Source organism: Lampetra fluviatilis, chromosome 28 (assembly GCF_964198595.1).
Source record: "Lampetra fluviatilis chromosome 28, kcLamFluv1.1, whole genome shotgun sequence".
NCBI classification, from domain to species: domain Eukaryota; kingdom Metazoa; phylum Chordata; class Hyperoartia; order Petromyzontiformes; family Petromyzontidae; genus Lampetra; species Lampetra fluviatilis.
The window spans coordinates 5,892,963-5,910,467 of record NC_136302.1 but is presented as its reverse complement, the minus strand read 5'-3'; the positions used below and the strand labels follow the sequence as shown (position 1 = coordinate 5,910,467).

General features: G+C 44.7%; 1 protein-coding gene across 1 annotated transcript in view; it reads right to left on the bottom strand.

Annotated features, from left to right (window-relative positions):
• The window catches only part of WDR33 (WD repeat domain 33), a 35,562-nt gene extending 24,708 nt beyond the window's left edge, over positions 1–10,854 (bottom strand). Inside the window, 6 exon segments of the mRNA XM_078869586.1 lie at positions 4,205–4,356; positions 4,762–4,857; positions 5,833–5,937; positions 6,502–6,570; positions 7,029–7,270; positions 10,730–10,854. Coding sequence (XP_078725712.1) covers positions 4,205–4,356; positions 4,762–4,857; positions 5,833–5,937; positions 6,502–6,570; positions 7,029–7,232 — 626 coding nt within the window. The 5' untranslated portion in view covers positions 7,233–7,270; positions 10,730–10,854.
• Positions 10,855–17,505: the final 6,651 nt, after the last annotated feature.

Below are 17,505 nucleotides of genomic sequence, written 5' to 3'. Positions count from 1 at the left end.
AACATTGTTTTAGCCACTTCCCAGCATTTTTGGGGGGATTTATGTCAAGTGTCAATGAATAATGTTGAGAAAACTCTACCGTACTTCATGCTAGTTTAATTAAAATAAAGTTATTTACACGTGAAAATCCTGGCCCCACCGATGCAGAGCATATCACACCTTCATCCAAACCCCTCACGTTGACTCTCACATTCCATTCAGACCCACAGCACAAAACTCGCATATGCACTTGGACGCACACAGTAAACAAAAAACCTGCACACCACAGCCTAAAAAGGCACTCAAAAAACTAACACAACAAACACCCACACACAAAACTTTGACTTGTGCCAAGTAAAATAATGTAAAACCCATTTGTTAAGTCACTGTTGTTGTGGGAGTGATTTGAAAATGCTTCATCATGTTGGTTTGTGCGGCTTCTTGGGGGGGAGGGGAGGCAGGTCCGGTGCAGATATCACTCGCCACTCATGTTAGCCATCGCCAGGAATCAAACTCGGGTCTCCGCAATCACGACGCAGTGTGATAACCACTACGCAACCGCTCATCATGAACGCTAATAGGGTGTTAACCAGAGCTCATTATGTAGACAAATGTGCATGGTCATCCATGTGCAATGTGTTATTAACTGGAAGCACCACATACCAACACTCACTCAAGTCGCATGGGGGAGGTGCCAGAGTGCTCAAACCAAATGTGGACATGCAATTGAAAGACAAAACTATGATCAGATTTCCAATATACAGCAAAATAATGCTGACAAAGCTGGAAGCGGTCGTGACGCGAAGTGAAATCAGGATTCTACCAAAATATTATTTTACAGATGGTTCCAGAAGACCGAAGCGAGCGGATTGTGCTGGGGATTATATGAAGTGACATCATGGGGTCAAATGAAACGTTGTCAAGTACATATCGAAATCTATTCGCAATGTCAATACTAGACAAGTACTTTCCAAATTTATTATCGGCGAAAATATCGGTACACACGTGCACTGCCAATGCACCAAGACTCACACATGCTATTCGAACCCTAATCCCTACCACGTCTCACACTTAAATCTGGTTTAAACCTTCAAATGTGACCCACAAACCACTCTGGTTCACAACCCCATCTCATTGTGCGCACCCCCATTGCCTCCTCTCATCCCCCAAATATTACAAATTTAGACTGTTGCATATGTTCCTGCTTTAAATTGCAGGAATTGTTTCACAAATGGAGATGTATCTGGTTAGTGGAACATCAGCTACATATTACACACCCCTGGCAAAGTCCAGAAAGAATTTGCATTGAATCAGAACAGACATATTTCTCTTTGTTTTAGTAAGAAATGTTAAAAGCGGTCAGCTAAGTGTTAAGTCTGGATTCCCGAATTCTTGTATGTGGATACGGTTTCTGGTGTAATCTATCAATGTGAAAGCTGCACACAAGCTTCCATGACCGTTAACCACATAACCCAAATACAAAAAAGTTAATCTTTAAAGTGCACCTATATGGGGCGTAAACAAGTGGTACATTTCCGAACTACTTACACAAAGTCCATGGAGGTGTGTTATTGGCCGAGTATGGACTGTGTGCCATTAACAAGTGCACCACTGTGTGTATTCAGTGACACCTAACATTCAAATGTGCAACATGTGGTAGGATTGCTGGCAGTGGGAGAACAAGGAAGACTTCTCCAACATTTGTGAATTTCAACAAAATTTCTGCTCCTTGAAAGGTGGAACCCATGAGTGATCTAGTCCTAATTCTAGATCAGGACTGTGACCAGCTCAAAGGATTAAGGTGCCCATTATGATCATATATAAGCATCACCACAGCAGGTGCTCGCTGTATGCACATACTTAATGTAAATGTCACATGGTGCGGGTAATGCAATTCTGGGGAGCGTTAGCGTAGTGGTGAGTGTGCTACACTATGAACCTGGTGTCCCGGGTTCAATTCCCGCACATGGTGAACTGGTCCTGGGCCTTCCCTAGGTCGACTAGGCCTCAAATGAGTACCAGGTGTCATGTAAACATCATCACTCGGGAGAGAAAGGCGGCCAGGCGTGGTGCTGGCTACACACCCCCTCGTGTGCTGTGCCGGCCTTCATAGGTGCTCGCGAATAGCACTTGCTCCGAGTCTGTTAAAGGCTATAAGCGGGGTCTGTCTTTGTTTGTAACACAATGCCCGGCCATTGTGTTTCCTTACACTGAACTCAATGACGTTGTGTACAGTTGTGTGGATAAATGCGTTGATCCGATAATAATAAACTCGGTTTTAGAAAGTGCCTTTCAGCTGAGCATTAAAATGAGATCCAGATTATAAACGTTAATTCAGGCTTCTGGGACTCGGAAATGAAGTCACAGTGCCACATACCTCCTGTGAAAGTTCCGTATTCAGTGCAGTGGAATTCTCTAACTATAGAACGTTAGCTATGTCACGTACCTAGTAACTTATAACATTAGGTACCTTGATTGAACAAATGGATAAAACATGCACTATAATAATTTAAAACAAAATCAATATCAAAAGGCTGAAGGAGCAAGGCTCATGAAAATTTTAGTGGCGCAAGAATAACAAATTCCACATGGCATCTCCATTCTTAAATCTTGCCAGTCTATTTGGAATATCTTACATTTAATCAAAATGTTGCCTTTACTGCTCAGATAAACAACTATGGTGGGTGTGTTTTTTTCCAAGGTTGTTGCTATGTGTACACTTGCCGTCCAAGGCTTGCAGTATTGCGCACACAAACAATGCCGTCTTGGCTACAGCAAGTGTCACACTCACTTCAAGGTGTCGAGGCTGGTCCACTTCAGCAAAGTTAAAAGGAGATTAGACTTAAAGTTGATGTTGCATCAGAGAACACGTCAATGCCCCCGATATTAGTTGTGTTAAAAAGTATTGGACACAAAATGTCATGTACACAACATCCATTCATGAGCTGCCAAGACCTTTGCTGTCAGAGCTGCTCATCCTCCCACCTTAACGTTGTAATGTTTTACTTATAGCAGTCAGATGTTAGAAGCGGCCAGCTAAGTGAGATGTTTGTTTTTCTTCAAGAGTAAACATGCATATCAAGCAAGCAGCCTGTTGAGAACCTTTGGATTCTAGAAGTGATATAGGTTGTCTGCAGGGCTGCATGACATTTGATAAAAGCTGCCGATTACTTGCATTACCTTCCACAAAGGAACTTAGAGCCACGTCCATTCGAGTGTGAATGCATTTGCAGGCTCCAGTGCAACTTGTTGTGTCAAGTGAACTGAAATATGTAACGCCAATACGGCAGCAATGGCATTACAATTGAAAATGATATATTTTGCCTTCATGAGTTTGCACTGGTAAAGTTTATTCTGATGCGATGCTGGAACACTACATCCTGCTAAATCCCTGCAATGTGAGATTGCTAAATATGCATTATCTTCTTATTTGGGTTTAATACCAGTTTCTTTTTGGATTTTGGATGTGCAAATTTTTTAACTGATTATCATTCCAATGGATATGTACTGTTTACCACAGTAGACATGTGTATTCATATGAAGATGCATATCTATATTAGCTTCATAACCAAAGTAAAATCTGAAAGATGAATAGTTGAACTGGAACTTTTGTTTGGCAAACCCTAATTCTTACTTAGTAAAACAAACATGAAAATGTGTTTGGATATCATAACGGTTTGCCCTTTATTTGTACTCTTCGTGTCTTATTGCTTTGCCATGTTCTTTATTCGCAGAATGTGCTGTCTGCATCTTTATTACGTTTGGAAATATTTTATTTTGCTGGGCAAATCCATGTGTACAAAAAGGTAATGAAAATATAAAATAACCTTCTACTTGGAGACGTGGATACTCAAATAGATTAGACTGCATGAGCATGTACAAAACCAAACCGCAGAGTTCAGCCGGCACAAACACTGCAAAAACGGTTATACTAGTGCCACAATAATAATAATAATAATAGTTATAATCAGATAAAAATCTTTCACGGCGCCTTCCACAGCAATGCACTTTCAGGCACGCTGGACGGCACCAGTCCCGTGAACGACTCAGGCCGTGCCGCGACAACATTGCACGACAGCGCAGTGGTACGGCATTCGAATACAGACGAGCGGCAGTTACACTGGCGAGACAGAGACAGAGCGCGCACGGTTTACTAGTGACGTCAAGCGGCCTCCTCCCTTGCCAGGGCGTGGCGCTGCCGTGAGGGGGAGAAGCTTTCCTGCACCTGGCTTCGCGGATGGGCTCCTTGTGCGCCTGGAACATCTTCACGTTGTTCATGTTCGACTGCCAGTACTTGACAAATCCACCATGGTCGGCCGTCAGCATCCACATGTCATTGTGCGACCACGTCATCGCGCGGACCGAGCTGTCATGGGCCTGGCCAGGGGGGCAGAGAGTAAGCACATGTCAGCACAAATGATAATTCATCAATTAATCTATGAAAATGACCACTTATGTCCACAATGTATGCATGGAGCTGTGTGAGAATCTATTATTTTTCATTCATCTTATAGTGCGTCATTTGTTCATGTGGAATTCAGGCGCTACACGTAAATGGCACTTTAGAAGGAGAAAGCTACAGAGTAATTTCAGTCAGGTAGAACACATCTGATCAATATTGAAGAGGAATGCATTGTATTGACAATCTATAAACAAGCCTGACCACCGATTTGACTTGCAACAATGGCTGTGACAAAGCTTATGACAGCATCACAATTAAAAATGTTTGATGCGACTGTTCTTAATGACGTTTGATATACCGTTATCATGACAAACACTCACTTGTAGAATGGTCTCGAAGTTGAAAGCAAGACCGTTCCACAGTGTAAACTCCCCACTGGAGGCTCCAGTTACAAGACGTCGACCTTCAGGCGTCCACTACACACAACCATAGAGGCAACATCCATTCCTTTTCATAGGGACAACTACAACATGAGGGGTCTATAAAACATAAGCGCAAGCAGACTCCAGTATTCCTTACAGAGTAACACATATAAGGCATTTCACAGAAAAAGTGTTTAACGGACTTCAATAAGGGAACCTCATTTGCCAGTAAAAATATGATAATTGGTTCTTTACCCTTCTATCTGGCAACAAAACTGACACCTTTTTACAAGGAGTCATGTTTGCATAGACCGCAATACCTGCAGTCATAATACAAACAAAAGAACATAATTCTGATAATGTGCACTGTCCTTAAAGTTGATTGATCCACACCCGAGACAGCTTTCCTTAGAGCCTAGTCTCATATGGGTTGGACCAGATGACGCCAAAAGGCGCACTTTTGGTGCCAAAAGGCGCACTTTTGGTGCGCCTTTTGGCGTCATCTGGTCCAACCCATATGAGACTAGGCTCTAAGGAAAGCTGTCTCGGGTGTGGATCAATCAACTTTAAGGACAGTGCACATTATCAGAGTTATGTTCTTTTGTTTGTATTATGACTGCAGGTATTGCGGTCTATGCAAACATGACTCCTTGTAAAAAGGTGTCAGTTTTGTTGCCAGATAGAAGGGTAAAGAACCAATTATCGGACTTCAATAACTTTGACCTGACCAGCATGTTAATACAGTTTGAATAAAATTGGTTCTCAAAACTAGATTTAAATCACCTGGGACAAAATTTACACTTGTTATCTACATAAATTAATGTCTTACAGTAGTCACATGGCTCAAGTTGTAACATTCACACTGGCAATAAGTTAAAATGGGATCTCACATGACCAATAGCTATAGCTTTTTTGCATTGATGTCAAGTATTTAAAGAACGAATAACTATTTGAAACTTTTTCTTGCTTTCTGATGTTTCAATGGAATTTTGATAACACGCAAATATATTTTCAATTTGCTGTACTCACCCTTACGACAAAGACAGGACATTTCACTTTGTTTGTAGATGTCCTGACAAACTTGGTGGTTACTGCATTTATGGGTTTGTGCATCATTCCCATTGGTGGCAGTAACTGTAGAGAACAGACACATTTACATACATATATACACACATAGTTATCACTGGCAAAGGGAAATGTTAATGTGATAAACACTCCATTTAGTTTATATGGGGTTTTAAAGTATATAAAAATAAACATTTTGCACAGAATAATGGTAAACAGGAGTGGGTTTAATACAAGTTTAGATTACAATTAAGATTAAGTATGAAGACTTAATAAATGTGATTAACGGGTGCGAGCTGATGTTCAGTGGGAGTGCAGTGTGATTGCACGCGCATCTACACGATAGGTCTTCGAGGTGTGGCAAGAGGTTTATAGTTTTATTGAAGACCATGTAATGTTGGTATGGGTCGCATTTCCCCGCAAATTAATACAATTATTGTGCAATGTCAATGTTTTAAAAAAGAGCATGTATATGAACAAGGAGACATCATAAAGCAAAAGGAGAATCTCTGAACAAGTGCGAACGTGCTCAGAACAGAGGCTACCAGTGTGTGAAACAATTCCTCTCCTAAAGCGTTTCCTCAATTTTGCCAGGAAAGCATAGTTGTCAACCTACAAAAACGGGATACTTACGTCACCATAATAGGACGGGTCGGGCTGAATGGCACGGAGATCTCTGTGGTCTCTCTGCCACACTCGATTCTGGAACGCAAACCACGCAACACACGATGGATATATTCAAATGTCAATTTTGCAAAACAATGTGATCTATGATGACTGCTTCATTAACATTATCTGCCGATTATCGTGATAACTTTATCTGCCGATTATCGTGATAACTTCTACCGAGACCATTGTTGATGGTTAGATTTCAAGCCATTGCTATTTTAAATTGCTCAAAATCACAATTATAATTGCACGTACATTTAGAAATATTTCAATCGCAATTTTTAAGTCAACTTTCAGTGTAAGGCATACTAATGAATTAATAATAGTACAAACCAATATCACAGTATGTTAAAACATTACAAAGGTAGCTCAATTCCGCCTTAATGAGCTACACCGCATTACGTTAAAGGAATACAAATTAGAGCATTGTATTTCTTTTTACTCTTGCAATTACTGAGACATTTGAGTTCCCACGGTTGCCAGAAACTGACCTCCAGGTATTTGACTACGGAAGGGTTGTAGTCGATGGTTTTACGGTTAACAGACTTCCGCATGCGCTTCCCATCGAAGGTGACTTGCTGCATGCCATCCATTTGACCAAAGTCGGAGCGCTTGTAGAAGACATGTTTGGGACCCTGGTGTTGAAACTTTGGCATGTGAAAGAACCTTGGCGGAGATGTCATGTCCATCGCCATCGTGTGACTGTTATGGTTCTCAGGGACCACACGAAGACCTGGAAGGGGTACACATTGTTTTTTTACAACTGATCCATCCATTCAATGTGCAATCAAATGACAATTTTTGCTTAAATCCACAATGAACGTTAATTATGCAATTCCCATTAACTTAATGAATAACAGGTAGCATGTACTTGGTAAATCCTATTCTTGAGTATGGCAATGTTCAGGAACTAAATGGCAATGTCAAGGTCTAATACCCACGAGAGCACTTCATGAGTGTTTGTGTAGTTTTGCTATTCCACCGTTGAAGGAGTGCAGACACTACAGTGGTTTACTACATGGTCCAAAGTTTGGATTGTATGGCCACAAACACAATGTGGGCTTGCCTTTAATTTTCCATTCATGATGTGCAAATGAGCATGTTGATGTTCCGATGCATTTTACACTCCATTTTCTTCGAGCAATGTCAATGCCAGGAGGTCAGATGTTTGTGTCTCGAATGAGGTAAAAGGGTTATTGCTTGGAATCCATTTGGTCAAATTAATAATTCACAATACAATTTAGGTTTATACAGCATATTAAGATATGGTTGGATGCAGGGCATGTCCGTGGCATTCCGGTACAACTTGTATAGGAGGTGGTGAATGAGGCACGCAGCATAGACTTTTGGTATGTACCTTGCAAAGTCAAAGTGATTTCTTGTTCAAATGAGCATTGAGGTTAGTGCTGATACATCCTGTTTAGAGCTCTAAGCCAGTGGTGGATATTCCTCATTCCATTGGAGCGAATCAATTCAGATGACTTTCGCACAGGAGAAACTTTGAATGTATGTGAAGAATGTCAGCACCACGTTGTGACAACAACATGCACGAATAAACAACATTAAACAAATCCCTTACTGACGCCACGTAGACCAACGGCATGGACATGTGATCTCCCAGTATTGTGGCCTTGATAACATTAGTTATAATTCGGAGGAAACATGTTTTTATTACACACATGCTACTCTCAAGATAGGGAGTTAACCAAATGTTATCTTACATGTCAGTTTATTATAGGTGGTCATTTTCCATCCTGTATCTCTTACACATTAGCTAACACTATCTTGAAATGTTTATTTCACGTGGTACATATTATGCATTAATACTAACTTTTGGAGAGAAAAAAAACACACAAACGTAGCAGTTTACAACAAGAAGAAAAACAGCATGTAAGGTCATTCCAGTTTACATCATTTGATATGACTGCAAAACTGATTATTTTTGTGCCACTTCATTTATAAGAAATAGAAACTGTAGAAAAGTGTTTAATGAAATGCAAGGTGAAGAGATCCGGGGCCCTATTACCCACGACTCTTATTAAATTATCCATGGCAACTGGAGAGTTTGCTAAAACTCATTATCCACGGCTATACAATATTTATTCCTATCATCCGCAATTGTATCCATAATGCATATCGAAGAAGCTTTCATTTATTCGCAATTTGTTTTCTCATGGATAACAGTCATGCGGTAAATGACTCCTAACACATGCGGGTTATCCACAACAGCTACGCTTACACGGGGGAAGACAGACACGGAGACACAAAGGGAGGGAGACAAGAAAGCACACAGACACAAACATCCACATGTCAGACATGACGTTGACAATCATGAATATGGCCGTTTTGAATGTGTTGTTCACGTTTAAGCATCCTAAGTGCTGTCTATATAACGAATATGTTCAAACATTAGAAACACAGTAGAAATCGCTCAGACAATTTTTCAAGAATTTATGACACCTGTATAAACACCCTGTACTTTTTTTTTAAACACACTTGGTCATGAAGCACAGCATAGAGATGCGGCTGAAGGAGAAAGTTTTCAATCACTGCGCAGTGCCAACTACGACATGGATTAGAAGACACATTTGCAAAGCAAATAGAAGACAGAAAATGTGCAGAGCACACTCTGAATTGCAAGGGAAGATTGGCTCGGGAAAAAAATTAAACCTAGATAGCACAATATTTTTTAAATAAAGTACGCTTCATAATCATCTTTATTTAGACTGGAGTAATCCGATGAGCAATGAAGCTCTTTTTCACAGCTGTCCAGTCGGGGCAGGTTAGCAAATTATAAGGCTTTTGGCAGGACACCAATGTTTGGGATGGTGGCCTTTGGATAAAACTGGTAATTGGCCTGCGACAGAACAAGAGGCCAAAAAAATAACACGAAATCAGTTCATGTGCAGAAATTAGATGTTGACATCGCAATGTTTGTGAAAAATTACAATGGTATTTGTCTTTCATTCAGCAGTGGATAGACCACGGCTCATGACGGCCACGCGTGTGTATATGTACCTAGCAGGATGCCCCCTCTGATGTGGTGTTTCATACCAAGTATATCCAATTGATTAACCGTCCTAGACACTACAGTATATGTAAATAGATAACTACGTTGCAGCACCAACGTTTTAGAACCTCGTTTCCTACCTTTACATCGTAAATCTTCCTTCAAAAACATATCCCGCAGTAGAAGATTAGTGCGAGATACAGACATTTGCACATGTGATTTGTAACTTTGATCATTACCTGTGTCGATAATTTTATGTTTAATGTGACGGCCAAAGCCGTGTTATTTTGATGCGGATCTGGGACTGTTGTTGTTTTTGCTGCCTTGCCCCACGTTGACAAATCGGAGTTATATAATTAAGTTATTTTTATATTTAATTACTTGCTTACCATTTTCTTTATTTTACTCTCCTATCGTTGTGTTTTTGTGTTGTTTGCTGTTCTAACTTGCGGACGCGCCCATACTGGACATGTGAAAAAAGATCTTTATAGCTCATAGGATTCCTCCTGCAGCCTAAATAAAGATTATAAAGTGATTATTGAGATGCTTTGATGACTGATTGGATGATTTTAGACGATCGCAGTACGACTTCTGACGATTACGGCGATGCGATGACTAAAGATCGTCAAGTACGGTAGTCGTCAATGTAAGACCGCTCGTTTAATGCTGGCGATGATCGATGATGATCGAATACAGAATGCCAATACGCTAATGAACCACGACTAAAACAAGCCGATCAACTGTTAATCAATCCGGTTTAATAGCCCCAAGATACACGAAGTGACCAAATACAACACGGAAAGAAGGAAAACAACTCAGACGATGAGGCCTACTACTAAAGGCTCGGCCGACATCCTTAAAAACCACCACATTCGCAACAAAAACAACTTTCCACACCGCATCGACTCACACTTCATATCCCACCGGCAGTCACTAACGATTAAACAACTACAACGTCGTTCATCATCGCGTAGAAATGTATTAGAAGTCAACGTTTCGTGGTTGATGCCGAGGCACCAACAATGGCGATCTGGGGCCTACGAAAAACGAGAAAACCTCGCGGCGTCTCGGGGCCTTTGAACGTCGTGAACACTGCAACGAAACCTCCTAAAAACACCACAAACAACACAAATAACAACAATAATGATAGCCGTGACGAGACGCTGCTCTACGAATACTCACCGGCGACACCGGCGACGTTCGGGCGGAATCTCTCGGCAGGCGGCGATTGATGAAGAGGCGACGACGCGGGGAGGCGGCATCGCTCTGAGGGCTCCCCCAGCGGTGGTCGGTGAGGAACTGCGGGGAGGAGGATGGTGAGGGGGGGTGGTGAGGAGGGTGAGGGTGGTGGTGAGAAGGGTGAGGGGGGTGAGGGGGTGGTGAGAAGGGTGAGGTTGGTGAGGGTGGTGAGGGTGGTGGTGAGGGTGGTGGTGAGGAGGGTGAGGGTGGTGGTGAGGAGGAGGGTGGTGAGGAGGAGGGTGAGGAGGGGGTGAGGGGGGTAAGGGGCGTGAGGAGGAGGAGGGGGTGAGGTGGGGTGGTGAGGGGGGGGTGGTGAGGAGGGGGGGGTGGTGAAGAGGAGGTGAGGGTGAGGAGGGGGGGTAAGGAGGGGGGGGTAAGGAGGGGGGGTAAGGAGGGGGGGGGGTAAGGAGGGGGGGGGGGTGAGGAGGGGGGGTAAGGAGGGGGGGGGTGAGGAGGGGGGAGGGTGAGGAGGGGGGTAAGGGTGGGGGTGAGGAGGGTGGTGAGGAGGGTGAGGGTGGTGAGGAGGGTGGTGAGGAGGGTGAGGGTGGTGAGGAGGAGGGTGAGGAGGGTGAGGGTGGTGAGGAGGGTGGTGAGGGGGGTGAGGGTGGTGAGGAGGGTGGTGAGGAGGGTGAGGAGGGTGGTGAGGAGGGGGAGGAGGGGGAGAAGGGTGGTGAGGAGGAGGGTGGTGAGGGTGGTGAGGAGGGTGAGGGTGGTGGTGAGGAGGAGGGTGGTGAGGAGGGTGAGGAGGGTGAGGGTGGTGAGGAGGGTGAGGGTGGTGAGGAGGGTGAGGGTGGTGAGGAGGGTGAGGAGGGTGAGGGTGGTGAGGAGGGTGAGGGTGGTGAGGAGGGTGGTGAGGAGGGTGAGGAGGGTGGTGAGGAGGGGGAGAAGGGTGGTGAGGAGGAGGGTGGTGAGGGTGGTGAGGAGGGTGAGGGTGGTGGTGAGGAGGAGGGTGGTGAGGAGGGTGAGGAGGGTGAGGGTGGTGAGGAGGGTGAGGGTGGTGAGGAGGGTGAGGGTGGTGAGGAGGGTGAGGAGGGTGAGGAGGGTGAGGGTGGTGAGGAGGGTGAGGAGGGTGAGGGTGGTGAGGAGGAGGGTGAGGGGGGGGTGAGGGTGGTGAGGAGGGTGAGGAGGGTGAGGGTGGTGAGGAGGGTGAGGGTGGTGAGGAGGGTGAGGAGGGTGAGGGTGGTGAGGAGGGTGAGGGTGGTGAGGAGGGTGAGGAGGGTGAGGGTGGTGAGGAGGGTGAGGGTGGTGAGGAGGGTGAGGGTGGTGAGGAGGGTGAGGAGGGTGAGGGTGGTGAGGAGGGTGAGGGTGGTGAGGAGGGTGAGGAGGGTGAGGGTGGTGAGGAGGAGGGTGAGGAGGGTGAGGAGGGTGAGGGTGGTGAGGAGGGTGAGGGTGGTGAGGAGGGTGAGGAGGGTGAGGGTGGTGAGGAGGGTGAGGGTGGTGAGGAGGGTGAGGAGGGTGAGGGTGGTGAGGGTGAGGGTGGTGAGGAGGGTGAGGGTGGTGAGGAGGGTGGTGAGGAGGGTGAGGGTGGTGAGGAGGGTGAGGAGGGTGAGGGTGGTGAGGAGGGTGGTGAGGAGGGTGAGGAGGGTGAGGGTGATGAGGAGGGTGGTGAGGAGGGTGAGGAGGGTGAGGGTGGTGAGGAGGGTGAGGAGGGTGAGGGTGGTGAGGAGGGTGGTGAGGAGGGTGAGGAGGGTGAGGGTGGTGAGGAGGGTGAGGAGGGTGAGGGTGGTGAGGAGGGTGAGGGTGGTGAGGAGGGTGAGGAGGGTGAGGGTGGTGAGGATGAGGAGGGTGAGGGGGGTGAGGGGGGGTGAGGGTGGTGAGGAGGGTGAGGATAGTGAGGAAGTGGTGATTTCACCACGCGGACGAGGAGGAGGCAAACAAACGCAGAACAGCGTCCACGTCGTTACCTGCGGGGGGTTTTGCGCTCGAACGACGCACGGGTTTGGTGGTCCATGTTGTTTATTGTTGTTTATGTTGTTTATGTCGTTCATTGTGAAAATTCCGTCACAGTTCCTATGATCACTGTGTCATTGCTTTCATGGCTTTATTTTGGTGATTTCGAAAAGTTTTTTGGTTTGGCCACGTTGGTTTGTTGTAGTACGGAGTTAGACTGATGGCCTTAATCTAAGTTGTCTTGTGGTTGTTGTTATTTGACTTGCATCCCACTGGGATTTGTGCACACAGCGTTGGTGTACGGTGCTTTTTCTGCAATATTTTGCTGTCTTTTCTTGGATTTTCTGTTTGCACTTAGTCACATAGTCACTTTAAGATGTTTTCTTGTTCATGTTTTTTGTTTGTTGCGGTTGCACCCGAGTCAAGAGCCGAATGGCTCACAGGGCTACACCTAATAAATGAACTTGAACTTAAAGGGGAATAGCAAGGCGCTCCATCCTTGACGCTTTGGTGTCGTGAGCGAGAGTTGATCTCGCCTGCCGAACACTTTTTTTTTAAACCCTACAATATTGTCGTTTTAAAACTAAAGTAGTTTATTGTTGTTGTTGAAAATGTGCAGTAAACACCTACGGTCTTTATCTATCTCCCCATGCATCGTGACGATGATGAACAGTGACACGTTTGTATGTCATCGAATGTCACCGTCACCAAGACTGCTCTATCCACTGCTGGATGAAGGACCTCCCCAAACCTCCTGCTGCCTTGCCCCACGTTTTGGGCCATCACCCCATCGCTAAATCTCGTCCACCACCACCAGGGGCCATCACTCCTTCCACAGTACTCACTCAACTATATATGCTCTTATATCTCAATTCAATAAGAGCATTATCTGCCACGTAAGTTATATTCTCTAATCCACGCCGCACCTCTCTTCACGTGTGCGTACGCATCGATTATACTCTTTGGTTTTTTCGGTAAAGTCACGTAGGTAAAATGATTAAAATAAATTAAAGACGTTTCGGGCGCAACACAAGTGTCCTTAAATTTTGATTTAAAGCTTTCGTGACTGCAGGGATTCATATTCTTGGTTCTGTCGGTAAAGTCACGTAGAAGGGAAATAATAAAATAATATAAACATAAAACAATAAAAATTCTCACGACGTTTCGACTGCAACACAAGCAATCGTCATCAGGTGTGAAATCCACAGCAAGAAATTTAGAAAAAAGTGCTGTGGATTTCACACCTGATGATGATTGCTTGTGTTGCAGTCGAAACGTCGTGAGAATTTTCATTGTTTTATATTATTTTATTATTTCCCTTCTACGTGACTTTACCGAAAGAACCAAGAATACAAGGGTCCTTTCTTAATTTTTGAGCTTTCGTGACTGCAGGAACTATTCTTTGGTTCTTTCGGTTAAGTCACGTCTAAAGATTTTATCATTAGACGTGACTTAACCGAAAGAACCAAAGAACAAGGGTCCTTCTTCAGGTGCAGTCACGAAAACTTCAAATCTACGCTTCGATTGTCTGACGCTTATTGTGACATCGCAAAGGCCGTGGGAGGGATGATGACAATTGACGTGGCGAAGGCGTTCATCTAGCAGTGGATAGGTCGTGGCTGATGATGGAAGTGTGAGCTGCTGTATTTGTGGCACAAAAAGGGGCTTTTGGTCTCTCAAATCCACTGCGTTCTCGAATACTCTACGTGTACGCGAAATTGAGAGGCAAAATAACACCCTAATCTATTTTCACGGAACACGATGTCCTCTTCCGTATTGGGAAAAACCTTGCAACTTGCAATGCTCCGGAAGTTATATTCCAGAAGACTTCTACTGGAAGAATGTTTTGTTGTTGTTGTACTTGTTTGTAACGTGCTGAACCCGCCTCTGCTAGACATCTCTTAAAAAATATCTTCATTCTCTTTGGTTCTTTCGGTAAAAAATAAGCTTTCCCACCTGATGACGGACGCTTGTGTTGCGCCCGAAACGTCGTGATTTATTTTATTTTATACTTATGTAGTGGTGATACGCGCTGGGTGTATATGTCGTGTGCCAGCGCGTATGTACGGGTGTGTGTGTGGTGACGCGCGCTGACGGGGAGGAGCAGGCGTCAGTGCGCGGGTGGGGGTAGTGCTGCTGATTGGCTGTGTGCCGGTGACGCGCCCAGAGGGAGTGATCGGGTAGCAGCGCGGTGTGATTGGTCGGAGAGTGGAAACACGCGCTGAGCGGAACCGGATCGTGGGGATAGCGCGTGGGGATTGGGTAACGGAGGAGCGGTGCCGACGTTGAGGTCCGCATCCGCTCCGTCTCCCGGGAAGAAGGGGTATATAAGGTGATGCACAGAGGAGCAAGGGGCAGAAGTGGAACCATCTAAGAATGAAGACGAAGGTGTAGAGATAGAGCCCGGAGAGGAGAGAAATGGAGAGTAGAAGAGAGTAAGGTATAGTGTGTAGCCAGCGAGATAGAAAGGTCTACACGAGCTGAGTAATGTATAGTGTGTAGCCAGCGAGATAGAAAGGTCTACACGAGCTGAGTAATGTATAGTGTGTAGCCAGCGAGATAGAACGGTCTACACGAGCTGAGTATGCATACGGTGTAGCCAGCGAGAGAGAACGGTCTGCACGAGCCGAGTATGCATACGGTGTAGCCAGCGAGAGAGAACGGTCTGCACGAGCCGAGTATGCATACGGTGTAGCCAGCGAGAGAGAACGGTCTGCACGAGCCGAGTATGCATACGGTGTAGCCAGCGAGAGAGAACGGTCTGCACGAGCCGAGTATGCATACGGTGTAGCCAGCGAGAGAGAACGGTCTGCACGAGCCGAGTATGCATAGGGTGTAGCCAGCGAGAGAGAGGCAAAGTCTACACGAGGCGAGAGAGGAGAGTGTAGCAGAGGCGCAGAGTCTACACGAGGCGAGAGAGGAGTGTAGCCGAGGCGCGGAGTCTACACGAGGCACAGAGAGCCGGCAGCACAGAATCCTGAGTCAAGAGAAGTGCGGTGTGAAGAAGAGAGGCCACGCGTTGTATTGTTACAAGTCAAGATTTAATAAAAGAAGTGTGTTCCCGTCAAGGAGTTTCCTGCCGTCATTTTCCAATACTTCACTTACGTGACTTTACCTGCAGTCACGAAAGCTGCAAATCGATAGCTTCATGGTTCTTCGGATTTCTCCGGGATAAATGTTCTGATAATTTCATTCAGTTATACAGGTTGGTCTAGATGTCTTGTGGCATTCGATTAATTGACCCCTAACATGCTGGTCCTTTTGCATACTTAAATCTGTTTTAAATAAACCTTAAAACATTCAGTTTTAGAGCATTAAAGGGAGGTCACAAGACATCGTTTAGATTATTTTGCTGCTTTAAATTTCCACAAGCCACTTTATTGAGCTATCATTTGTGGCCAGGTCGCTTCTGAAAAATAAACTAATGGCTCAGTGGGACTTACCTAGCAAAATAAAGTTTAGTATTAGTATATACAGTAATTTTTTTAAAGTGATTTGTTCACCTTGCCTATAATTTGCACTCCTATCGTGTTTTTGTATTTGTTGTAACGGTCTGACATGCCCCCAACTAGAGAACTGTGAAAAAGAGCTTCATAGATCATCGGATTCCTCCAGGATAAATACATATTCTTATTCAATTACAGTGGTCCAAATGTCCTGTGACCTCCAATTAATTAACCCCTAGTATCTTCTTAGGTTTTTTTCGGTAAAGTCACGTAGGTAAAACATCAAAATGAATGAAAATAAAATAAAATAAAATAAAAAATCACGACGTTTCGGAGGCAACACAAGTCTCCGTCATCAGGTGGGACCGTCACAGCCAGATTAGCTGCATCAAGTGAGGCAATGATTCAAGATGTAATCCCTTAAAAGCGAGTTGAGGGGGGGGAGCTCATCAGACTATGGTAGCCAATGAATGGAACGTATCGGGAGGGAGGGGGGGCGAGGCCAAAATGGTGGGCGACGGCGTGCAAGCGATTGTGCGCAAGCGGCTAATTACTGCACACGCCAACACAATGGAGCGATTATGCGCAAGCGGCCAACTGCCGCACACGCCAACACAATGGGCAGAGAGGGGGAGGGAAGCTCTAATACACATGATAGACAAAAGAACGAAAATGCCCATGTTAATACCAATGCTGGCTGAACAATGAAGAGAGTACTGTTAATTGCCTCACTTGATGCAGCTAATCTGGCTGTGACGGTCCCACCTGATGACGGAGACTTGTGTTGCCTCAGAAACGTCGTGATTTTTGATTTTATTTTATTTTATTTTCATTCATTTTGATGTTTTACCTACGTGACTTTACCGAAAAAACCTAAGAAGATGATTCCTTGCAGTCACGAAAGCTTCAAATCTAGAATTAACCCCTAGTATGTTTTTTTCCCTTTGCATATTATCATTTCAGTTTTAAACAAGCCTGACTTAAAATATAAAGTTTTAGAGAATTCAATGGGGAGGGGGGGGTGTCACAAGACATCTGGACCACCCTGTACATTGCTCTGGATTTCCACATTAGCCACTTCGTTGAGCTATCAATTGTGGCCAGGCTGTTTCTCAACTTTCTGACCTGCCCCTAACTGGTCATCTTTAAAACAAAGAGCTTTATAGCTCATCGGATTCCTCCAGGATAAAAGTCTTATTCAATTGTACAGTGGTCCAGATGTCTTGTGACCTCCAACTAATTGACCCTTAACATGTTTTTTCCTTTGCATAGTATAATTTCTGTTTTAAACAAACCTTACTTTAAAACGTATATGGCGTTTTTGGATAATTAAAATAGGGGGGGTCACAAGACATAAAACTAAATCTAATATTCTGTTTAACA